The sequence below is a fragment of the Miniopterus natalensis genome, chromosome 1 (genome assembly GCF_054644295.1).
Source record: "Miniopterus natalensis isolate mMinNat1 chromosome 1, mMinNat1.hap1, whole genome shotgun sequence".
Lineage (NCBI taxonomy): Eukaryota > Metazoa > Chordata > Mammalia > Chiroptera > Miniopteridae > Miniopterus > Miniopterus natalensis.
In genome coordinates, this window is record NC_142081.1 from 42,512,409 (window position 1) to 42,538,530 (window position 26,122).

The 26,122-nt window shown below is 36.2% G+C and overlaps 1 protein-coding gene across 2 annotated transcripts in view; it reads left to right on the forward strand.

Annotated features, from left to right (window-relative positions):
• Positions 1-26,122, forward strand: part of HERC1 (HECT and RLD domain containing E3 ubiquitin protein ligase family member 1) — a 166,443-nt gene that overhangs the window by 122,217 nt on the left and 18,104 nt on the right. Inside the window, exons 44-66 of one of the 2 annotated variants that reach the window (XM_016208584.2) lie at positions 676-896; positions 1,831-2,099; positions 2,869-2,921; positions 3,582-3,782; positions 4,475-4,649; positions 6,887-7,157; positions 7,292-7,505; positions 8,794-8,999; positions 9,717-9,844; positions 10,677-10,804; positions 11,599-11,799; positions 13,076-13,206; positions 13,994-14,193; positions 14,569-14,674; positions 16,105-16,251; positions 16,567-16,668; positions 17,676-17,849; positions 19,074-19,367; positions 20,485-20,550; positions 20,711-20,836; positions 21,716-21,854; positions 25,033-25,214; positions 25,898-26,053. In XM_016208584.2, coding sequence (XP_016064070.2) covers positions 676-896; positions 1,831-2,099; positions 2,869-2,921; positions 3,582-3,782; positions 4,475-4,649; positions 6,887-7,157; positions 7,292-7,505; positions 8,794-8,999; positions 9,717-9,844; positions 10,677-10,804; positions 11,599-11,799; positions 13,076-13,206; positions 13,994-14,193; positions 14,569-14,674; positions 16,105-16,251; positions 16,567-16,668; positions 17,676-17,849; positions 19,074-19,367; positions 20,485-20,550; positions 20,711-20,836; positions 21,716-21,854; positions 25,033-25,214; positions 25,898-26,053 — 3,890 coding nt within the window. Of the gene's footprint in view, positions 1-675; positions 897-1,830; positions 2,100-2,868; positions 2,922-3,581; positions 3,783-4,474; positions 4,650-6,886; positions 7,158-7,291; positions 7,506-8,742; positions 9,000-9,716; positions 9,845-10,676; positions 10,805-11,598; positions 11,800-13,075; positions 13,207-13,993; positions 14,194-14,568; positions 14,675-16,104; positions 16,252-16,566; positions 16,669-17,675; positions 17,850-19,073; positions 19,368-20,484; positions 20,551-20,710; positions 20,837-21,715; positions 21,855-25,032; positions 25,215-25,897; positions 26,054-26,122 lie in introns of both variants that reach the window. The other variant, XM_016208583.2, reaches the window with a different exon arrangement.

Sequence of the window (26,122 nt, forward strand, 5' to 3'; positions counted from 1 at the left end):
AGTGAGAAACAGCTGAAAAGTACATTGTACTAAAGAAGTAGGCACTGGCTTTTCTGATGTATTCTGTGGACCTTAGGGCTTTATTACTAGGCAAGACCTTAGATAAGCAAAAATAAATTTTCTCATTACATTAGTAAATACTTCTAGGATTATGTTCTGGACATGTGGAATATAAGTTATAGAGAACATATTTTCCAAACTAAAAATTAAGATATGTAAATTTTCAAAACAAAGTTTGATCCTTGAAATATTAAAACATAAATAGTTATTCAATGATTTATGGGAGCAGAGAGAAATTGAAATGGTTCTAAAAAATACGGGATATATTCTTAATATATAATATAATGAAGAGACTGATTAAAAAAAAATAAACCTAAAAGAACAATAACAGCCCACATTCATTGAGTGTTTTTTTATATAACAAACATCATGAAGTATTTTACATGGATTATCTTATTTAAAACTATCAACAGCCCTGCCAGGTACGAGTGCTGTTGTCCCCATTTTACAGAAGAGGAAGCACATGTGATAGGTGAAATTTTATGTTTATGGTCTGGAATCCAATAATTCAGCTGAGATAGGCTCTCACCTGCATGTATTGCAGTTAAGAATTGGCGAAATATTCAGAATTATTTTATACATGCAAATAAAATACCTTTTTTGTTTTGTCCTGAGCGGGGTTATACCGCTCTGTGCAGGCCCACAGGAATCAAAGTCGGAGAGAAGGAATATCTTTGCAGCAAGACCCAGGGGCATTGTATGACTTTAATTTAGATGAGGAATTGGAAATTGATCTTGATGATGAAGCGATGGAAGCTATGTTTGGACAAGACCTGACCAGTGAAAATGATATTCTGGGAATGTGGATCCCAGAGGTACTGGATTGGCCTACCTGGGTGTGTGTGACTGCAGCGGGGGCTGCTCTGACTTATTTTCCTGCCCTCTTGTTTATACAGCTTACTAATAGCAGCCTTGCCTAGGGTTGTAACACTCTGAAAAGTTTTACATCTCATCCTAAAGTTTGGGGCTCTAATGGTTAAGGTTACTTTCATACTTACAGACTAATAAGAAAAAGTCTCTCGTTTTGCTATTTCTATGCGATTTTATTGCTTCTCTCCCCAGACTGTATGAATAGAGCCATATTGTGGTAATGTTTGATTTTAATATCAAAGACAACAGATTACAAAACAGGCATCAGGTCCCATTCGACTGCTGGGTGTATAACATGGCTGCTGTTTTCACCTTACTATCTGAATGCATGATCTTCTCCTTTAGGTTCCATTTAATCACTGTTAATGCCTCATTCTAGGAACCAGTGCCACCTAGATCTTGTAAATACATCCATCCAGGGCCAGGGTACATGGTGGGTTTGTATGTTTATATTATTTAGCATTATGCTTTTGTAGCAGTGAAACTGAAAACTTCATAGGTATGAGTCCTACAGGAAAGAGGCTCTACCATGTTAGGTTTAGTAAGATAAATAAATCCTAATTTTAGAAACTCAGAAAATAGGTATGCATGTTATGACCAGATGAAAGAAAAGTAATTTTCATTAGGGGGATTTTTAAAAAAAATCACTTGAAATGGGGCAGATTGTCATAACTCAGTAGGGTAGTCAGTTACTTTTATTAGAGCAAGGAATGACAAAAAACACTTTAAGATTGTGTGATGTGAATTCTGATTTGAAAGAAATTGGTTATGTAGCATTAATGAACATATTGCAAATATTCCAGAATATGTGAATAAAGTAGTTAATATCAATAATCTATTGACCTCTTCTTAATTTTATGTTAAATTGACTAATAATTTGATATGTAATCATTTGTGCAGCATGTTTGTGAGTCTGAAGACAGGGAAGAAGTGGTGGTGTGTGAACTGTGTGAATGCAGTGTTGTCAGCTTCAATCAGCACATGAAGAGAAATCACCCAGGCTGTGGGCGCAGTGCAAACCGCCAGGGCTACCGCAGCAACGGCTCCTATGTTGATGGCTGGTTCGGTGGTGAATGTGGGAGTGGAAATCCATACTACCTGCTCTGTGGCAGCTGCCGGGAAAAGTACTTAGCCCTGAAGACCAAATCCAAGACAATAAGTTCTGAAAGGTACCTTGAAATTGTATGGATATCCAGACCCTCTGAATGAGGAGTATATTGTCTCTCTCATTAAAGACATGGGAATTGCAGCTTTTTTTCATGTTAGGAGTCACTTTTTAATTTTCCTAAAGTCCTGTGATTGCTGAATTGGGGGCAGGAAGGATGGAGGAGGTTGAGGAATTCATGTTCTGGTCAGAGTTGGGAACCTGTAGTCCAGGAACGGTGGTTTTTCAGCAGGTCCTTCACTGGAGTCTGTGCTACGTTTGACTTGTTGACAAGTTGTGGGCAGGATCCTTGCCTTAACTTTTCAGAAGCTTATGGTCAATTTTTTTTCATTAGTGTTTTTCACCATATTTTTGACATCTTAAGATCTTTTCCTTCATGAAAAAATAGGCTATTTAGATTAAATAAGCTTCCATGAAAATATTATCTCTTTGTATTTTTGAATAGCAATTAATCTCTGGTGAGTAGGGGTTTTTTACTTTATTGTCAACTATTAAAATCTTTAAGGTATTCTGGAATTGATTTTGATTTAAAAAGTTGTAGGTGACCCAGAAACCTCCCCAGTAATTTGGTAAAATAGTCATTGATTTTGTAAGTATGTGTGTACCACCTACATATCAGTGGTTTTTATTGCATTAGCCCATAACATGAAATACACTTTTTTATTTTGTGTTGCTTTATTAATGACCTTTTAAAATGTTCTAATGGCTTAATTTGCATTTTTGGGTACTAACTGTTTTATATAAAAACACAATGTTCTTCATATTTGGTGCAGGTACAAGGGACAAGCTCCAGATCTAATTGGCAAGCAGGACAGTGTATATGAAGGTAGTTGTTTTGAGAGCTTCTTTATTTTACATGTATTTTTATGTATTCCTTCTGCTTAACATCTGGTTACTAAAATTTACCTTCATGTCTTTGTATTTATGTACATGTTAATTTAAACTTTCCCTAAAAAGCTCAAGGTAGTTTGATAGCAACAAAGTTAAAGGAAAAGGACCTGGGTTCAAATATTAGCTTTACCACAAAATATGAATTTCTGTGTGGTATTTTGTTTTCAATTAGGGAAAGTGTATATACATTTTCAATTTCTAGCCTAATTGAGGAAAGTAAGAAAAAAAAATGAAGTGAGCATCAGTTTATCTGGAGCATTTATTTACTTGAAAGAACTCATTCTCTGAAGATTATGGACAGGGTTAAGAACTGTTTGTTGACCCTATAACAATATTTTTTGTTAGTTGAAACCTCCATCACCAGCTATAACATTTGCTATTGCTTTAAATGGATTTGACTGCTTTCCCTCCTAGTCTCCCTATGCCTCTCGAGTGCAGTTTGGTCGGGTCACCAGGTGATGGTGCCATAGTTCATTTTGTGGGCACTGGACTTTTAGTCCATCTGCATCTTAGCTATATCTCACAATAACCATTGCCAGCAGAGTTATGTCATGTTTATATCCACATACAATACATCTATTTATTTAAATTTCAGAAGACTGGGACATGTTGGATGTTGATGAAGATGAAAAGTTAACAGGTGAAGAAGAGTTTGAATTACTTGCTGGACCACTTGGTTTAAATGATCGACGTATTGTACCAGAACCGGTTCAGTTCCCTGACAGTGATCCATTGGGAGCATCAGTAGCAATGGTAACAGCCACCAACAGTATGGAAGAGACTCTAATGCAAATAGGTAAATTGAAATGCTGATTGGCATGGATTTCATAGAGTTTATACTAATTTATTTCTTAGATAAATAATGAAGTAAAGGTAAATAATAAGAATAAGGATTCAGCATTGTTTCACCCCATTAAGTATCTGGAGCCAGTTGATTTAACATTTTGAAGGTTTAATGCAATATTAAGGCTTGATTTTTCTTTTGTTTTTAGAAATAGTGAAGTGTTAAAAATTTTTATAAAATCTGAGTAAGATTTTGTTTTTAATTTTGTGATAAGAGAGTCCTGGAACTGATTAAAAACTATTTTGCAGTCTTTTTATTTGGGTGAGAGGGTGTGGTAACTTTTTGCTATATGGAATGCAAAATTAAGACTTGGGGCAGTACTGATAATCCTTTATGTGTAAAAAGCATATTTTTAAAACTATATCTTTTCTATGTTTGTTAATATCAGTAGATGTGATACATGAGCAAAATAAATACAACCAAAAAAGTTTAAGAAGCATATTCCTTTTATAATAGATTGTTGACTTAGAACTATCTATTTCTCCCAAGGAATTTTCTGAACAACAAGTATCCAGGTGAGCAAAACACATTGGTTTGTTGTATTTCCTTGCAGCCTAGAATCTAGGGTAAATGAGAAAATTTTCCAGTGGCTTGAATGTTTTTTTCTTACCATGCTGAGAACTAAACAAAATCCTGTTTTTCAGGTTGCCATGGCTCTGTAGAAAAGAGTTCCTCTGGGAGAATAACATTAGGTGAGCAGGCAGCTGCCTTAGCAAACCCTCACGACCGAGTGGTGGCTTTAAGGAGAGTGACTGCTGCTGCTCAGGTACTTCTGGCCAGAACCATGGTCATGAGAGCTCTGTCTCTTCTCTCAGTCAGGTAAATGTTATTATTATTTTTTAAAATGTATCTTTATTGATTTCAGAGAGAGGAAGGGAGAGGGAGAGAGAAATAGAAACATTAATGATGAGAGAGTCGTCATTGATTGGCTGCCTCCTGCACGCCCCCAACTGGGGATTGAGACTGCAGCCTGGGCATGTGCCCTGATAGGTAAGTGTTATTTTGTGTCAAATTATGCTAAGTTATCTTCTAGTATATGTTAGATAGGAGCCTGGTATTGTTTGGGAGGATGAGGTAGAATTTTTAGAAACTTGAATATCTACTATTGAATGACAGAAGTTGGACGAAGTCATCATTGCTATTCATTCAGTCATTCAATTAATACTTGGCTCCTCTTAGGTAGAAAACAATGCCATTATAGTAACTGAGTAAACTGCAAACATTTTATTATCTGAAATGGGAAACTAAAGCTGTTGATGAATTTGGTGCAGGGTGAAAATAAAAGATCAAATGAGTTTTTTTGCAGAATTAACCAACTGTGTAGCTAAAGTCAACCTGCAGATTCCATCTTGGAGACTCTTGCCATGTTCATACTGTGCAGTATAATGTTAAAATAGGGAAGAGAGCCAAGAGTACCTAAAAGATATCCATTTTAAAAATGGTTAAGATAGGGTATTTAACTGTCATTGAACACAGAAGGACCCCGAAAAACCCCTCAAAATAAAATGTAGATAAGACTGTGTGGTATTGACTTAAGAAAAGAAAATTTGGACAATGGTGGAGAAGAGTTCAGAAACTGACCCATCCATGTAGATAAACACTTGATTTATGTTTGATTTATGACAGTGTTTATACTGCAGAGCAGTGAGGAAACTGGCCTTTTCAATAACCTGGGCTAAGCCAGATGGTTTACTCACATAGGGAAAAAAATGAGTCTTGGCCCCAGCCTCACACTATAAAACAAGTATTTCCAAGTGGCTCTTACATCTAAATGTAAAAGGTAAATCAATAATGTTTCTATAAGGTAACATAGGAAAAATTTATTCTTGATTTTGGGACAGCAGAGATTTCTTAAGCAAGTCACGAAAGGTGTTCACCATAAAGAAGAAGATAGATACATTGAACTGCATTAAAAAAGAACTGTTCAGCAAAAGTCGTTAAGTTAGAAAGTTAAAAAAAAAAAGCCACTGAATGGGAGAAGGCATTAGCGATGCATATAACCAACAGAATATATAAAGAATTCCTATAAATCAATAAGAAGACTTACAATCAGAAAAAAAAAAAATGGGCAAAATAATACAAAAGAGGATCTCCAAATGGCCAATAAACATGGAAAATGAGGTGTTCAACCTCATTAGTTTTCTGAGAAATGAAAATGAAAACCCAGTGAGATACTGCTACACCCCCTACCCCCCGAATGGCTACAATTTAAATTACTGGGGGAACACGGTGAGCATGAGGATGTCTAACACTTAGAACTCTCATACACTGCTGGTGAGGAGATAAATTGGTACAACTGCTTTGGAAAACTGTTTGATAGTACAGTACCAACTAAAGGTGAATACTAACATGTTCCATGACCCAGAAATTCACTTCTGGGTATACATTCAACAGAAATGCTTACATACATACATACACCCAAAGACATAAGAACATTCCCAGCAGCACTATTCATAATAGCGCCGTGCTGTAAACCACCTGATTATCGTCTGTATGGATAAATTAACTGGTAGATTTTATTTATATGCCAATGAAAAATGCTATGATGCAACAATATGGATAACTCTTATAAGCAATGTTGAGCCAAAGAAGCCAGACACAAAAGAATACTCTATTATTTTAGTTACACAAAGTTCAAAAACAGGTGAAACTGATTTATGGCTTTAGAAGTCAGGATAGTGGTTTCTTTTGAGCGCCTAGTGACTGAGAGGGCCCAAGCAAGCTTCTGAGGACCTGGCAGTGTTCTGTTTCTTGATCTGGAAGTTGCATAGCTTTGTTCCGTTTGTGAAAATTCATGATTTGTCAACATTCTTGTATATTATACTTCAGTAATTCAGTTATACTTTAAGTATATGTCAATTTTTTTTTAAAGTTTCAATAACAATTTCTAGTTTACATAATATTTTTGGACATCTCTTAGGGACATGTATGACTAGTCATAGTGCAGCTTGCCTTTAATTTTGGGTTTTGGTACTATGGATGACAGTGGGGCTCCAAAGGGTTTCTTAAGAAAACTCTTTTCTTTATCTATCTGAAGTGTTTTCCTTTCCTGGTAGTGGTTCCAGTTGTAGCCTGGCTGCTGGTCTTGAATCTCTGGGGCTTACAGATATCCGAACACTGGTTCGATTAATGTGCTTGGCTGCAGCAGGGAGAGCTGGCCTCTCCACCAGCCCTTCTGCCATGGCAAGTACCACAGAACGCTCACGAGGTGGGCACAGCAAAGCCAACAAACCCATTTCTTGCCTGGCCTACCTGAGCACAGCAGTAGGATGTCTGGCATCAAATACTCCTAGTGCTGCAAAACTCCTAGTACAGTTGTGTACACAGGTAAGCTAATTTTCAGTGCTTTTCTTCTTGTATTGCTTATTTCCAACCAATACTTAAAAGAGCCTTTTGAGGTGAAATCTTTGTTCCAAAATTATATGTAAAAATTAAACCTGTTGTTCCCATTGCCTCTTCAGAACTTGATTTCTGCTGCAACAGGTGTGAATCTAACTACGGTCGATGACCCAATTCAGCGAAAGTTTCTACCCAGCTTTCTCCGAGGAATTGCTGAAGAGAATAAGCTTGTCACCTCCCCTAACTTTGTTGTAACTCAGGCCCTTGTGGCATTACTAGCAGACAAAGGGGCCAAACTGAGGCCTAACTATGATAAATCAGAAATTGAAAAGAAAGGTAAGTTTCATACAATTTAATTTATGTAGTCTCCTAATCAGTTTGTACAGTCTTCTAATCCATTCAATTCATGTTTTTTAAAAGGTGTTTTTGCATTGTGATTTGTGATTCATTACATAACATCATGTATACTTCTTAAGTTTAGATCATAAAAGAGTACGTGGATACTTTTTCGTTGTGCATGAAAGTAAATATTAGAAAATGCACCATATTAGTCTTGGTTTGATTTGATTATTAGATTATGGTTTGAGTTACCATAAATCAGCAGTTTTCAACCTTTTTCATCTCATGGCACACATAAATTAATTACTAAAATTCTGTGACACACCAAAAAAATATTTTTTGCCAATCTGGTAAAAAAAAAGATATAATTTTTATTCATTCACACCGGGAGGCAGTTGTTGTGTTGGCTGCTGTCGTTTTTTCATTTGACAGTCTAAAGGAAAAGAGATCAGTGCCCCTGACTAAATAGTCAGGTATTACATGTTTTAAAAATTATTGCAGCACACCAATTGAAAATTGCTGCCATAGATAATAATCCTGGTAGGTTTTCTTAATAAAATGTAAAGGTAGTGCTGTTTTTCTCTGTCTTAGGATGATAACACTTTGAAGGTAGTACTTAATCACTACTATCTACCCTTTTCTTTATTACGACCAGGTGGCCAAGAGAGATGGGCCTTAGGATCTCAACCCAGTCCTTTGGCTGTTAAGATCATTTTTGAGCAGCAGAGGCCAAAATCTTATTCTTTAGGGCAGGGGTAGGGAATGTCTAGCCCACGGGCTGTATACGGCCCGAGAAATCATTTGGTATGGTCCTGCCATACAAAATTATCAACTTAAAAATTAGTCTGCTTTATTTGGTCAAACATTTAATTGAATTTCGAGTCCCACCTGGTAGGGCCAGATCAAATGATTTTGTGGGCAGAAAAAAGGTTCCCCACCCCTGCTTTATGGCCTGCTGCTTGTACCCTGGCCTTAAAATTATTTCTGCTACATTCTCAGTCTATGTGTCCTTAGAGCAAAGGGTATTGATTGATGAATATAAATGTACATTTACAGTGAATCAGATTTATTACAGAATTTGATGAGATAAATGCTTTATATCTTGTATGCATATGTTAGTGAAATGATTGCTTGCAAAAGTGCTAATTCTTGAAAAGATGTGGGTTAACCCATTTTTGTTTGTTCACCACCACCAGCTCTCACCGGGGTATCATTCATTGTTTTGTTTAAGCAGGTTTAACTGCTCAATTGTATGTCCATCCTTCCTATGATCCTTCTGCTGTAGGCCCTTTGGAGCTGGCCAATGCCCTGGCAGCTTGCTGCCTGTCCTCCAGGCTGTCCTCACAGCATAGGCAATGGGCTGCTCAACAGCTTGTGCGCACTCTAGCTGCACATGACCGTGACAACCAAACTATTCCACAAACACTCGCTGATATGGGAGGAGATCTCAGAAAATGTTCCTTTATCAAGTTGGAAGCTCATCAGAACAGAGTATGTATTTTGAATCCCAAGTGTGCTGATCATTTTATGTAAGATAAAATAGTTTCTCCTCTTCTCAAAGAGCTCAAAGTTTAGGCCTCCCCCTACCTCACCCCTCGAACACACAAAGTTATCAGTATTTGTCTGGTCGTTACCAACTCTCTCTGTATGTTGGTAATGACATAATAGTATACAGATGGGAAAATCAGATTGTGGATAAGAAGAAACCCAAAGGAATAGCCTCACAAAAGTTAAAGGCTTATACATGCAGGAGGAAAAGAAATTGGCCTCACTGTTTTAATATAACCCACTGAGCCCTTGAGCAGTGACAAGGACAGTTTAGGAAATGAAGACTGGCCTCTGTTCACTAATTTAAAAATCACTTTTTAGCCTATGTTATCTTATAAAACATACAAATACATTGAAGTATTTATACTTTATTGAATTAAATAAACATGTTTTTAAATTAAACATGTTTAATAAAGATTTCAACAGGTCTCAGATAACTCAAATGATTTTGAGCATAGTACTTTACAGGTATACTTTAAATAGGTGTATATTTATAAGCTAATTAGAAAAGAATGAGACCATGCCTATTGCATTATAACATGGATACTTTTCTTTTACAATTTCATGGTAGATTTTTTTTTTGATAGAACTGTTTCAAATGACAGAATCATTTAAATCAAAACTTGCTCAAATATTGCTGGACATTTTCAACTTTTCTAGGTAATGACTTGTGTTTGGTGTAATAAAAAAGGACTCTTGGCTACAAGTGGCAATGATGGTACCATCCGGGTGTGGAATGTTACCAAGAAGCAGTATTCACTGCAACAGACCTGCGTATTCAACAGATTGTGAGTGCTAATGGTCTCTCTCTTGTGTAACATTTAAAATAAGAGAATTCTAAACATGCTGTATTTGGGTTGTGTTAATGTAATAAAATTGTCAATAAAATTTTTTGCAGTTTTTTCCTGAATAGTCTTACTACAGGATGTCCCCCAAAATGTATAAACACTTTGAATAATTAGTTCCAATGGGTTAAATGTGAAAAGGAAGAAACATCTATTGAGCTATCAGCTGTTAAGTGTGTATACATTTTTTGGGACACCCTGTATATCCCCAGTGTGTGTTTTTAAATATTCAAAATAATTATTCAGCAAATAAAATTATTAACTATCAATATCTGGACTTACTCAGAATTAAATCAAAGTCTACCATTTAGCAAATAAACGTTCAGTTCTGTAAAACAGTAGGCTAATATTCCATCGTACTTTAAGGATTATTTAGGAATTAGAGTAATGATATTTCTTCTGTAGTAGAATGTAGCTAGCTGTAGGTGTTTCTTTTCTAAGAACTTACCTAGAGATCAAGCAAATAAGGCTCAGTGTATTCTGAATAAAAACCGGTGTACAACCCATACAGAATCAGGATGTCTTTATTGACAAATTATGTACTATATTAAATGATGCATGTTCTAAGCATCACTCTTTTATAATTCTGTGTTTCACATTATGACAAACACTAGTGAATATGTGATTGTCAAATACTGCTATCCACGCTTTTGAAATGTTAAGAATCTGTTATTATGTACTGAGGTCCACATGAAACCCTTACTTTAAGGTTCAGGGTTTAGTTTACTTTTGGATGATGGGAATTAAAATTTCATACATGTCTATTATATTCTAGGGAAGGGGATGCTGAAGAAAGCCTGGGGTCACCCAGTGATCCAAGTTTCTTACCTGTTTCCTGGAGTATCAGTGGCAAATATCTAGCTGGAGCTTTGGAAAAGATGGTGAATATCTGGCAAGTTAACGGTAAGTCATGTAAATACTAAAGGTACTTTTGAGTCCAAACAGTGGCTTCCCTTTACCTTGAAACTCACAGCCTACTTATCAGCTGTGAATATCTATGCATAATATGGTTTAAATTAAAGAAGAAATGTTCATTTCCTGATTTTGCTTTCTTGGAGTTCCAACTAACCCAGTAGCTATAAACTAAAAATTCTTTGCATGTACTGCTAAGTATTCAGAGTAGAATTTGAGGAGAAGTAGTGGTCACTGAATATTTAGCTATGTATTCTTTTAAATCACTTGAAATATTTCTATTAATTATGTCTGTTTCATAGGTACAAACTCTTGTCAATTTTTAATTACAACTCTCTGGAAAGTAAAAATCATTAATATAATCTTGGGCTTATCAGTATTTTGTTCATTTTTGCACATTTGGGGAATGGCTGTTCTATTTCACTTATTTGAAGGAATAGCTAGCCTTAACTGGTAGGTAAATTTCCTATGTTAATTTGGTTTTCAGTAATTATTAGGAAAGGACTTAGGTGATTAACATTTGTACACTGAGTATTTTCCTTTACTCATTTTTTCTAGAAAGCTACCATTTTTGTTCCATTCATAGTTCTAGAAAAGCCTATTAATTTCTTAATCTATGTCTTAAGTAAATGAAGGATCCTACCTTACAGTCATATTCATTAGTAGCCTATTTTGAAGGTGGGGACTAATTTGAGTTATATTAGAACTAAGTAATACTTATTTTTGTTCTTGTTATTGTTTTTAGGAATAAGGTAATAAGCAGTTAATATTTTCTTTCTCTTTAGGAGGGAAAGGATTGGTAGATATTCAGCCCCATTGGGTATCTTCCCTGGCTTGGCCAGAGGAATGTCCAGCTACAGCCTGGTCGGGAGAGTCTCCAGAATTATTGTTGGTGGGACGAATGGATGGATCGCTAGGACTAATTGAAGTTGTTGATGTGTCTACCATGCACCGTCGAGAATTGGAGCATTGCTATCGAAAGGATGGTACATGGCTAGATTTGTGTCTGCTTGAGAAAGTGATTCCCCTAATCAAATAGACTTTTGTTTTTCTGGCAGTTTTAAAAATGCTGAGTGAATATTACTTTTGGCATTTTCTAAATTGTCCAATTGGTGTTTTAATTAGTTACTAAGTTGAAAGATTCTTCTTCTTTCCCAATCCATATCATGGGTCACCATTCATCCTTTGTGTAAGTGTCTGAACATTTATGGCAGGCTCTAAATCTCCCTTGAAAGTTAGGAATGCCCAAGAAAAAAATGATAATTATTGGTAGAGGTGAAATTGTTAACTAATGAGTGAAATTGAGGAAATGGGAGAAAGAATGGGAGGGGAGAGTTTCTAGTCTGACGAGATAGTAGTAGTAGCAGATCTGCTTTCATTTATTTTCTCACTTTGCTCCCTTTGGATACATAGGCACCTAACTAGATAGTTTTTGTTTGTTGTTTGGGGGGAGTGGGGTATTTCAAAGTTCATAGCCCTAACTTAAATGGTATTCTGTTAACAGAATAGAACAGTTTGGGGATTTTTTAAGTTTTTTAAAATACATTCATAGGGTTCCAAATTTTTAAAATTTTAAGAGGCATACAATAAAAAATCTTTCCCCATCTACTCTGTTCCCATGTCCCCATTCTATTCCCACAAATAAGTACCTTTTTTTTTTTTTTACATTTTTTGTAGCCATCCAGTGTTATATATACTTAAGAAACAAATGTGAATATGCATTGTTAGACTAGAATCTACTTGACAGAATATGAAAACGCAGAAGGGAATATTAAGCAAAAGAAGAGACAAGTAATTTTTTCTCTATGACTTGGGTTATTTCACTGCTCAGTTTCACGGTAGATTCTGGTTCAAAAGGAAAGAACCTGGTATAATCACTTAAAATCAGCAAGGGAATTAAATTTTCTCTTTTTCAATACCTACCTGAAAATAATGAAAGATTAGAAATGAAGTAGTCCATACACCCAAAGCTAATACAAAATAATATTGAATGTAAACTGTAATTAAAAAATTTTTAAATACATACTTTTTTTAATGAGGTAGTACTTGTCACTTACGAATAATGCTTTTAAATTGGGTTACCTGGAATCCCTGCTGTAAGCCTACATTTTGTCTACATTCATTTCAGAGATGTCTGGAAACTTACTTTCAATGAGTACAGTAGCATATGTTTATTGCAAAGTCCTTTGTCTTTTAAGTTAGACAATGAAAAATAAGTCTCTCTTTTCTTTTTTTCTTTTTCTTCTGTTCTCATCGTGTTAGTGTCTGTAACTTGCATTGCTTGGTTCAGTGAAGATAGACCATTTGCAGTGGGATATTTTGATGGAAAATTATTACTGGGAACAAAGGAACCACTTGAGAAAGGAGGCATTGTTCTAATTGATGCACATAAGGTAAAGCATCTTACCAGACGGTTACTTTTTTTTGTTTCTTACCATAGTGTTCATTGATACTAGTTTCTGTAAAAAAATTTTTACATCAGTCACTTATGATTTAATATTCTATTGTTACACAAAACCTATAGACCATGTATATACATGAAAAAAATCTATGTAAGAAAGTCATCAAGCCAAAAAAGAAGTAAAACCAAAGCAGTGAAATAGGAACATCCTTGGAATATCCCCTGTCAAAGTACCTCCCTCTAATGAGAGAAATTCTGTCTATGAAGAATGATTCCTTTACCTTAAACAAAGGTTGCCACTTCAGATGTTTCCAGGGCAGCTAGGCAAGTAACATAAATGGATGAAGCCAGAAGTTGAAAGTTGTGAAGGAAGGTAAAAAAAAAGTCAGAACATAATGATTATAACCACATAAACACAAAACATGATCCAGGTTCTCATAAGTATTTGCTATTTTGGTATGAGGGTGCGTTTTTTTTGTTTGTTTCTTCTTTTTCAAATTTTAATATCAATAAAGATAACTCTTAAAAATGCTAATGAGGGGTAACATACTCCTTCTGAATCAGAATTTCATTATTTATTGAGCTTTGACTGCAGCAAATAATATAATGCAGACTATATTAAAGGGTGATTTGGTCTAGTGATTGGGAATGATATAACTATCTTATTTGCATACAATGTTGATTTCCAAATAAGTAATAGAATAGGTCATAAATATTGAGTTTAAAGTATTTGTGAAGGTAGCATTAATATGATTTTTTTCTCCCCTTACCATTTTAAGGATACTCTTGTTAGTATGAAATGGGACCCAACAGGTCATATTCTTATGACATGTGCCAAAGAAGAAAATGTGAAACTCTGGGGGCCTATTTCAGGATGCTGGTGCTGTCTGCATTCACTCTGCCATCCATCTATTGTAAATGGCATCGCTTGGTGCAGCCTCCCAGGGAAAGGATCCAAGTTGCATTTACTGATGGCTACGTATGTTGTAAATTTGCGTGCGTGTGTGTGTGTCTTAATTTTTATTTTTGTATAAACTGTTATTTGCATTAAATGTGGCTTCTTGGTAGTCTTAAAAAATTTATTGCCAATTATTAGCCTTAAAATGTGTAGTACCATAAGATCACCTTAGAGAAATAAAGAATTTGAAACTTGGTATGTGATCTCCTTATCTGTTGATGTTGTTAGAATATAGGGCCTAGTTGTATTTCTTATAAAAGATTATAGCATATCTACTACAATAAATTTTAGAATAATACTGTAGTAGTTCTATCAGGTCTTAGTAGATTGTTATTTGAAAGTATTTTTACTTCTTCATATTGACATGTTTTGGTTTTCTGTGATCATTTTTTTAAGTGGCTGTCAGAGTGGCTTAGTATGTGTTTGGCGTATTCCACAAGATACCACACAAGTGAATGTGGCTACTTCAGAAGGATGGTGGGAACAGGAATCAAATTGTCAGGTAAACACTGTAATGTTTTTTAAGACCTTATTTGAAACCATAGATAGTATATGTTATCAGAGGACAAGATCTGTTAGGGGAACATAAATAATTGTCACGCTTTGTGCACTCTTTGAATTAGCTCCTTTTTTGTAAGTCAGAGACTTACTTGTTAAGGTGAGATATTCAACAGATATTAGTGGTGATCATTTATGGTAATGGATGTAATTGATACCACAGATAGACTTGTCCTAGGTTAAGTCTTTGATACAGTGAAATAAAAACACTAAGGGAGCACACCTATCCATAGTATCTCCTACTGATACCAGAATTCCACCTATGAAGAATAATTCCTTTAGCTTAAACAGAAGTTATGTATTCAAATATATACTTACAGGGCCATCTAGGCAAATAAAAAATTCTTGAAGCTGGGAATTAGAAGGTGTGGAGAGGGTTAAAACAAAACCAAACCAGAAGTACACGTGCTTTATATAATGGGCACAGTTGCCACAAAGCTGATTGTTACCCTGAAGAAATGAGAGTCTATTGTTACCAAATTGCCTAATTTTCTTTTTATAGAAGCCAGAAATCCAGTGTTTTAAGTAAAATCTCCCAATATTACACATTGGTACCTGACTTAAAATTCTTTACAACACTGGGTGGCCAATCAAATTGCATCCCTGAGCTACCAGTTTGCAACCTCTGTTGCTCTTTCATTTGTTCATGACACAAATACCCCTGGAAGAAATAAGTTTTATGTCATCTTTGGGTAAATAAGTACATCTGGTATTATACTGTCATAACTTAGAAGGAATAGGAAGCATAAGGGCAGGGAGAAAAGGGTAAGTAAGGAAGGGTGGTTAAGTAGCTCTTTAATGAGAGGACAATATCACAGAGGTGGAGGTGGAAGCATTAAAGATAAATCTAGTTTGTTCTTTGTGCTAGAGAGTATTTGGACAGGCCTCCCCTACCACACTTCTAAAACGTGCAGAGCAAACATGAAATTAGACACCACATGACAGAACCATCTGCAACAAAGACAGAGGCCTGTTTATATAGAGCCAACATGTACAGTTCACAAATGTTAGATGCTAAAAATGAAAATTACATAAAGCTAACTTTAAAAATTAAAACATTCCTTAAGAAGTAGAAATCATAATTTTCCTATCTCTGAGGGATAATTAGAATTTAGAAATGTAGTCATTTCTGCCAGTTTGAAGAGTTAGGAAACTAGCTTAGAAGTGTGTCAAAAAGATGAAACTCACCTTCACCAAAGGAGAACCAGATTAATATTTTTTTTATTTTCTCATTCAGGCTAATCCTTCTTAGAGCTATCCTTCCCTCCTCCCCAATGTTACACTGAAATATAAAATTTCCAAGAATGAATTATAAATTTAAATCTATACATTATTTTAATTTCAATATATGTTAAAAATAAAAATGAATTGCAGGATGGATATAGGAAATCAGCCGGAGCCAAGTGTGTTTATCAGCTGCGGGGACACATCACCCCTGTCCGGACAGTTGCCTTCAGTTCTGATGGGTTGGCCCTGGTATCTGGTGGACTAGGTGGGCTCATGAACATTTGGTCTTTAAGGGTAAGATTACAGGTGTTATTTTTATCTTAAAAGTTTTTACATTAACTTAACCCAACCAATAAGAAAAATTAACCCAACCAATCCTAGGAATATTTTGTGTAATAATATCTTGAAACTTCTTCAGAATCCTCCACTCTTAATTTTTCTTACTGAAAGTGATCTAGGCTCTAGAAAATTGGGCAGTAGGTATATAATTGAATGTCACTAAATTTAGCTGAAGTGTAGCTTTTAGAATGTTTTTGTGAATATGAAGTATAAATTTAAAATGTAAATAATAACTAAGTAATGTGTATTGATAAATACATTTCATTTTAGGATGGCTCTGTCCTGCAAACTGTTGTGATAGGCTCTGGAGCTATTCAGACCACAGTATGGATTCCAGATGTTGGGGTTGCTGCTTGTTCAAATAGATCAAAGGTAATTGGCAATTACATCAAATCACAGGTATCAGCCTATAAGGTATCTCAGAAATCATGGTCAAGCATCCCACTTAACAGAGGAGAAAACTGATATTCAGAAGGGTTGTTACTTGCCCAAGAAAATGCAGCTATTTAGTGGCAGAAAGAAAACTATAACCCAGGTCTCCTGATTTATAATGTAGTACTCTTTCTACTATACCTGAGACATCAGTAAAATGTTTAATTATTGAGCAACTTTATTTTCATTGGAAGTTATTTAGTGGATTCTGACTTTCTGCCATTTTTGAGATAGCACCGGACTGCCTCAAAAGGACTTTCCCTGAAAAGAAGTACCATCCCAAAGATTTTTAACTCAAGTATACACAATATATTTTGGCTTCCAAATTTAATATTCTATGAAGAAAAATACTAGCCCCCTGCTGTGAAGCATTATTCCCTACAGTATTGCCTTTTATACCCTTAATGATTGGAGCCAATGTGCTGCTCTGGTTTACATTTTATGTGGTTAAATGATACTAAAATAGAGCTGTACACCTGAATGAATAGTCCTACTGAAGTAAAATGTAGAATCAGACCCTAGGCAGTAGTGGCCTGTGTAGAATAAACTGTAGAGTGACAGAACAGTGTTGCTTCTTTTGCAGATATGTCCCTTAGCAGGTAGAGTACTTCTTCCTCTAGTACCCTGTGGTCATTAAAATGCACTAGATACCTTGTTCAACAAGTCCTATGTAATAGCAAACAATTGCTGTTATCTCTTTATGAAGAATCAGCTATTTCAAGGTAGTGTGCAAATTTTATGATTATTTCTTATTCACTTGTTTTTACTTAGGCAAAATTTAGGATGTTCTGAAGTTCATAGGCATTAAAAGTATAGCATAAAATGTCCAAAAAGCAAATGTGTTTAATGCAGTTACTGGAATGAATTTTCTCAGATGTGAATGGCGATAGAATTTTCTCTTTTCTCTTTTATTTAAACAAATCATGTGGCAATTTATTTCCCATCAGGATGTTCTGGTCGTGAATTGTACAGCAGAATGGGCTGCTGCCAATCATGTTTTAGCAACCTGTAGGACGGCACTGAAGCAGCAGGGTGTCCTGGGATTAAACATGGCCCCCTGCATGAGAGCATTTCTGGAGCGGCTACCCATGATGCTTCAGGAACAGTATGCCTATGAAAAGGTGATTGATTACACTCATTCCTATAGATCTGCAGATGCCAGGTGCTTTGGAATTTGAATTATAGCTTTGAATTTATCCCTTAAGAGCATAAGGTCTGAGGAAAATACATGAGGCTATTTGGGCAGAATCAGATGAAGCTAAGTCATGCCTAAAACGGTTGTTAATAATCCTGTCTACTCCTACTTTATTTAAGTGAGAGTAAAGTTTAAAAATAACCCTCAAATTTGTATAGTATTTATATCATTCTTCAGATTATTTATTCACTCCAAAACTTTTAAAAATACCTGTGCCTCAGTATCATCCTCCCTTTTCTGACCCATATTATGTATTTTTATGTGGTTTTGCCTTCCCAAAGTTGGGAGGTAGGAGTGGATGTCAGTGTCAGAGTGAGCATATTTTCCACTTATCAGATGAATCCATGTGGAAAGTTGTGTGGAAGAGCTATGGTTGAACTATTAAATAGCGTCATTAATACTAGAATGAGGAATTATGGGATTGGATCCTCTGTAGCCTGTCTTCCAGGCCTTACTAGTCACTGTGCTGCCCCCTAGGTAAAGCTCTTTGGGTTTGGTTGCTCTGTGGTTTGGGTTTTTATTGGTTTTTGTTTTTTTGCCAAGCTACATTAATAATATTTCACAGATGCATTTGCCCAGGTTTTCTTTTCTGAATCACTTAGTATCTCACAGAGTTGTTCTGCTAGGACTAAGAAGAGCCATGAAAGAAGAATTTTCCTTTGATGGCTACCAGGGTTCTCTTGGTAAAGGAGCAGTTGTGAGAGGGAGCAGGTCTCCATGGTTCAGTTGTTATCTGTCTGCTTTTTTTTTTTTTTTAATTCAAGAAAAACTAATGAAAATATACTAAATACAATGAGATATCCTGAATTGGATTCTGGAACAGAAAAGGAGCATTAGTGGAAAAACCAAATAAAGTTGTGTTGTTTAGGTAGTATTGTACCAGTGTTTATTTCTTAGTTTTGATAAATGCACCTTGGTTATGTAAGATGCCAACATTAGAGGTGGTTGGGTGAAGGGTTTATAGGAATTCTCTGTACTATCTCTGCTACTCTGTATATCTGAAATTATTTCGAAGTAAAAGGCTTAAGAAACAAACTTAAGAAATAAATTACAGGTTTTCAAAATAAATTACGGGCTTTCGGATTGCAGTAGGTTGATTTAGAATATTTGGCATAGATTCTTCAACATAGCCCTTGTGTTTTTCTCCTAGCCTCATGTGGTTTGTGGTGATCAGCTTGTTCACAGCCCCTACATGCAGTGTCTGGCTTCTCTTGCTGTGGGACTTCATCTAGATCAGCTGTTGTGTAACCCTCCAGTGCCACCACACCACCAGAACTGTCTCCCTGACCCTGCATCCTGGAATCCAAATGAGTGGGCCTGGTTAGAATGCTTCTCAACCACCATAAAAGCTGCTGAAGCCCTGACCAACGGAGCACAGTTTCCAGAATCTTTTACTGTTCCTGATCTAGAGCCTGTTCCAGAGGATGAACTTGTATTCCTAATGGTCAGTGTCATGTGAACTGCGGTTATTTGCAGCTGAGATTGTATCATGAGTATTTAGCATGTAGCAGACCCTCAGTAAGTATTTGCTAGTTTGAGTAGCTAGAATCATACCCTCAGATAAATTCAAAATATTTTGCTTTTAGATTGTAACTTTCCATCTGATGACAGGCCTCTGTGGTGACAGGGATTGGTTATATGAGAACTGTGGAGCTCTTGTAAACATACTGGCTCTCGACATAGTCCCATATTTCCCCCTCCCCCTTTTTAAGTCCATAAGTGCCTCCTTAGTATATATTTTATTTGTACAGGGTGGAGCCAAAGTAGGTTTACAGTAACAAATAATAATACAAGAATAAACTCTGTGTTTCACATACAACTGTAAACCTACTTTTGCCCCACCCCCATCATGTATATATTTTAACATCTTTTCCTGGTCACCTTGTGAGATTTATTCTACATATTGAGTCTAAATTATTTGGCACTTCAGTCATGTTTTTAATTACCATTAAATAAGAATTATGGAAGAGCGTTCTGATTGTATCGGAGAGTATCTAGCTATAGAAACTATGATGTAGATAGTGCAGGCCAGCACTTGATCTAACAACCCCTTTACTTAGTTAAAGCTTACATATACAAACATTTGAATATATAAATATTGGTACAATATAAAAGAATTATGAATTGAGGGAAATTATCTAAATACGAAATATTTCAATTAGGAAGTGTTCTTCTAAGCAGCCCATTTGCCCCAAATCTGTCATTTTGTAGATGAGGAAACTGAAGCCCAGAAAGATGAAGTGACCTGCCCAAATCTATACAGCATATTCACAGGGTCAGTGGCTTCTGCACATGACTTTGTACCTACAGTTGCTCAGAAAGAAGTTAGCTTTGAATTTCCAAGGTGATTGTGATGGTGATATAGTTGATAGTGAAAGTGTTTATAATAAAGGGAAATATTAACAATGCATAAAATCAAGTTTGGCATGATCAAGTTTAACTGCTTTTAATTTCTCTTAATATTACCAAGTTCCCTTTTGGAAAGAAGACTTAGTTGTTAGTTAAGAACAGATAAATCTTGATTAAGCAAGATTGATCCTGATGTTTGCTCTGTCTTGCAGGATAACAGTAAATGGATTAATGGCATGGATGAACAAATTATGTCTTGGGCAACTTCTAGACCTGAGGTTAGTAAAGATGAAGACAATTATATGATTTTTCTCAGTAAATCTTCTCATTCTAAATGCTTGTGTGTTTGTGCCCTGGTGTCTCTCATAGAAGCTGGCACACACTTGATACCCAGTGTAAATGGATGAATCTAATTTTGAGGTGATTGTGTTTTTCTAGGACTGGCACCTGGGAGGTAAATGTGATGTCTACTTGTGGGGTGCTGGCAGGCATGGACAACTGGCAGAAGCTGGAAGAAATGTAATGGTACCAGCAGCAGCTCCCTCATTCTCACAGGCCCAACAGGTGACTAACAGGGTAAAGAAATGGAGAAGAAATTTGGGAACTGACAATTCTGATTGCCTAGCTGTCAGTTGTTACTTACTGTGGAATAAACTCTGTCCGTTTCATAGTCTGTTGTAAGGAATCACTAAAGAAAGTCATTATGTTAGAGCTTCCAAATAAAAGCTTTCTGAGGTTTTTATCAGACTTAAGTTTTGCTAATAAGTTTTTAAATTTTTCTTGCTTTTGTGTGTAGTGAATTAATATCTTGATTCATTAGGCCTGACCAATATATATTTATAGAAGTTAAGATTATCCTATTTATTGATTCTTTCTTTGCAGCTGTAGACTTACTGGGGTCTTTAGCCAGATTTAATTGACACCCCTTCCCTCTTCTAATAATTGTGTACTATGTTTCCAAACCCTTCTTGAGGCAACTGCTTTCTCTTTCATTCTTCTCTACCTTATTAAGTCCCAGAATGTACTATTCTTTCTCCTATGTATCCTTTCCAGTTTCTGCCTCTTGCTGACCTGTAGCCCAGTCTTTAATGTTTCCCCATCATCCTATCCTCTTTCTTCTTTTATCTATTTTGTTGTTAATGTTATTATTTGAACTCTGCACAATTGGCTGAAATCCATGTAAATAACATGGTTCAAACTATCTTAAATAGTATATAAATAGTATATCTTAAATAGTCAAATGAGCCTCATACATCTCTTAATTAAGCAGTTTTATGATAATCAAGGGCTTGTAGGAACCCATAGTCACATTAACCCTTCTCTTGTAGTGAAAAGATAAAAAAATTGATGGTGTCGTAGGTATACATGGAATCATTTTAAATGTTTGCATGTTAAAGCTGTATAATAAAGGATAATACATTTAGTTGTGTGTTTTTATACTAGGTCATTTGTGGTCAGAATTGTACCTTTGTCATCCAGGCCAATGGCACAGTGTTGGCTTGTGGGGAAGGAAGTTACGGCAGATTAGGACAAGGAAATTCAGATGACCTTCATGTGCTGACAGTTATTTCAGCCTTACAAGGTAAAATTACCCTCAATTAAAAGCTGGTCAGAAATTATGGCCTAACTATAGGAATGTTTGCTTATGTTGGAACTCATCTCAAACCTCTGCTAGATAGTCATATAGGGCTTTCACTTACATTGTGGTTCTTGTTTAGGTATGTAGAGCCTTAATTTTCATATTTTAAACTATTGTTTTGCAAATTGCTTATCATAGCAATGCTCAAATTCAATGATATAAATAACTGTTTTAAGACCCACTGAAAAAAATAAAATGCTTTAAAAGAGCAAAACTATAATTAGGCAACTATTAATAGCAGTAGCAGTCATGCATGTATTTCATTAAAATTAAAAATCAGTTTATATGGATATGTACTAAAGGCTTTAAAGGGCATCTCTGTCAAAGTTCTCTATGACTTGGAAAAAGAATACCTCTGGAGTAACCAGTGCAGGAGACCCTGGCTTATTCCTTAAGTTAACTTTGACCAACTTTGAAGCCTACAAAAAGAGAAAAGAGGGTTTTTTTAAGTAAAAGCATACAACTAACAAGGAGTTCAGAACCAATTCCTGAGTAGCTCTGAGTTCTCTTCCCTGGATCTAAGTATGAAGAGTACAGTAGTGAGGATGGGAGCGCTGGCTGGGTTCCTATATGGTTCTACTACCTCCTGCCTCTAGGACCTTGCACAAATTATTAGACCTCTTTGTGACTCAGTTTTCCCATTTGTAAAAGTGGTGACAATAATATCTGCCTCATAGGTTCTAAGTGAAAATAGAAAATGAGATAATTCATGTAAAGCATTTATAGGAGTAGCTAGAACATAGTCTTTAATGACTGTAACTACTGCTGTAACCCTCCTCTTCCTTGTCACATTATTGTTTAATGTGACAGCTCCCAATTTGTTAGGCTGTTTCTGCAAATTTGATTTAAAATTAAGAAGTTCCTCCTCGTCATAGCCATCAGACAGGAGGAAAACATAAAAGGTATCCAAATTGGAAAGGAGGAAGTAAAACTGTCATTATTTGCAGATGACATGATACTGTACATAGAAAACCCTAAAGACTCCATCAAAGTACTACTAGATTTGATAAACGAATTTGGCAAGGTAGCTGGATACAAAATCAACATCCGGAAATCAATGGCATTCTTATACACCAACAATGAACTTTCAGAGAGAGAAACTAAAAAAGCAATACCATTTACCATTGCAACTAAAAAAAGATACCTAGGAATAAACTTAACCAAGGATGTAAAAGACCTGTACTCAGAAAGCTACATGACACTGAAAAAAGAAATAGAGGAAGATTTAAACAGGTGGAAGAAGATACCATGCTCATGGACTGGAAGAATTAATATCATTAAAATGTCTATACTACCCAAAGCAATTTATAAATTTAATGCAATTCCTATGAAAATACCAACAGCATATTTCACAGACCTAGAACAAACATTTCAAAAATTTATATGGAACCAAAAAAGACCCCAAATAGCTGCAGCCATCTTGAGAAAAAAGAATGGAGTGGGAGGGATCACATTACCAGACTTCAAACTATATTACAAAGCCACTGTAATCAAAACGGCCTGGTATTGGTACAACAACAGGCTTATAGATCAATGGAACAGAACAGAGACCCCAGAAATAGACCCATGCCATTATGGTCAGTTAATATTTGACAAAGGAGGCAAAATTATCCAATGGAGTAAGGACAGTCTCTTCAATAAGTGGTGCTGGGAAAATTGGACAGATGCATGCAAAAGAATGAAACTAGACCACCAACTTTCACCATACACAAAAATAAACTCAAAATGGATAAAAGACTTAAATGTAAGTCACGAAACCATAAAAATCCTGGAAGAAAACATAGGCAGTAAAGTCACAGACATCCCATGTAGTGGACTTTTCACTGATACATCTCCTAGGGTAAGAGAAACAAAGGAAAAAATAAACATATGGGAGTACATCAAACTAAAAAGCTTCTGCACAGCAAAAGAAAACAGCCTCAAAATACAAAGGAACCCCATGGTCTGGGAAAACATATTTGCCAAGGATGAATCTGATAAGGGGCTAATTTCCAAAGTGTACAAAGAACTCATAGCACTCAGCAAGAGAAAGACAAACAACCCAATTAAAAAATGGGCAAAGGACTTAAATAGACACTTCTCCAAAGAGGACATACGGATGGCCAAGAGACGCGTGAGAAAATGCTCGACGTCGCTAATCATCAGAGAGATGCAAATTAAAACCACAATGAGGTATCACTTCACACCTGCCAGAATGGCTGCCATCAACAAATCAACAAACAACATGTGCTGGCGAGGGTGTGGAGAAAGGGGAACCCGAGTACACTGCTGGTGGGAATGCAGACTGGTGCAACCACTATGGAAAAAAGTATGGAGGTTCCTCAAAAAATTAAAAATGGATCTGCCGTTTGACCCAGTGATTCCACTCCTAGGAATGTATCCTAAGAATCCTGAAGCATTCATCAGAAAGGATATATGTACCCCGATGTTCATAGCAGCACAGTTTACAATAGCTAAGATCTGGAAACAGCCCAGGTGCCCATCAGTAGATGAGTGGATAAAAAAGCTGTGGGACATTTACACCATGGAATACTACGCAGCTGTAAAGAAGAAGAATCTCTTATTCTTTGGGACAGTATGGATGGACCTGGAGAACATTATGCTAAGTGAAGTAAGCCAGGTAGCGAAAGACAAATATCACATGATCTCATTTATACGTAGAATCTAAAGAACTTAATAAACTGATGAACAGAATAGATTCAATGGCATGGAAGCATAGATGAGACTGATGAATGTCAGAGGGATGGAAGAGGGCGGGTGGGTGGAGGGGGAGAGTAACCAAAGAATTTATGTGCATATATACACAGCTCAAGGACATGGACAATGGTGGGGAGAGGGACTGGGGAGGGGGAAGGAACGGGGTGGAACGGGTCATTGGGGAGAAAAAGGGACATCTGTAATATTTTAAACAATAATAAAATTTAAAAAAATAATATGGACATACAATAACTTCAGATGCTATATATTAAAACAGTAGGTATGCCAAAAAAAAAAAATTCCTTTTATTTCTCTAGTACTATTTTGGTATATTTTGATTCTGAGAATATTCTGTAGCAGCTGCAAGTAAAGAGGGGTAGTTTTAACACACAGTAGCTCTTACTGGGTTTCTGCTCTCTTCCAGGCTTTGTGGTGACCCAGCTGGTGACTTCCTGTGGTTCTGATGGGCACTCGATGGCCCTGACTGAGAGTGGTGAGGTCTTTAGCTGGGGAGATGGTGACTATGGCAAACTCGGTCATGGGAACAGCGACAGGCAGCGGCGACCCAGGCAGATTGAGGCCTTACAAGGAGAAGAAGTGGTGCAGGTCAGGCAGGACATGGATAAGTTTGGCTTTGAATGTAAACATACTAATTGTCAAATCAAATTTAGGTAATGGGAAATAATGGTAAAAATATATTACACAATTATTATAAGAGATCTACTGCTTTTGGTTGTTTAGATTGGTTCTTGAACTTGTCAGAAGTTTGAATGGGTTTTGATGTTAGAGTGGATTCCTGAGCCAGCTGCTTGGCACAGGATAGGGTGCTTCAGGTCCTTTTAAGACACATTATGGGTTTTAACAGTTCTTAATAAACGAATAAATGGAAAGTTTTGCCTTCAACCTATCATTATTATTACAAAGGCTGAGTTAACACACATTTTTAAAAAATCAATTAGTGTTCTAAAATAATATTGTAAAATTGCATAGCACCTTTGAGTTTACAAAGCATTTTGCCATTCATTATTTCATGTAGACTAGGTCATCTGTACACAGGTGAAGAGTAGCAACAGTTCTTCTAAGGTATGCTGTTTCTCTTGGTCTTCCTGGGGATGGTGAGGTAGATCAGACTTGGGGGAGCAGGACCATTTGGGCAGATAGAACATACTGGTCTTAAAGATCTTGATTTGTCAGTGAAGTTTGTTACTGTACTAATAACCAAAAATGACTGATTTCTTTTTTCTTAGTATCCTCTCTTAAGAAATTTTTTCTCCTTATTCTGTCTGTAGATGTCTTGTGGCTTCAAGCACTCAGCAGTGGTAACTTCAGATGGCAAACTGTTTACCTTTGGGAATGGCGACTACGGTCGTCTGGGTCTTGGAAACACCTCTAATAAAAAGCTTCCAGAGAGAGTGACTGCACTGGAGGGATATCAGATTGGACAGGCAAGGAATAAGTCAATGATACGTTCTATCGGATCATAGTTGCTTATGTGCTTTGTGTGCTCTTAGACA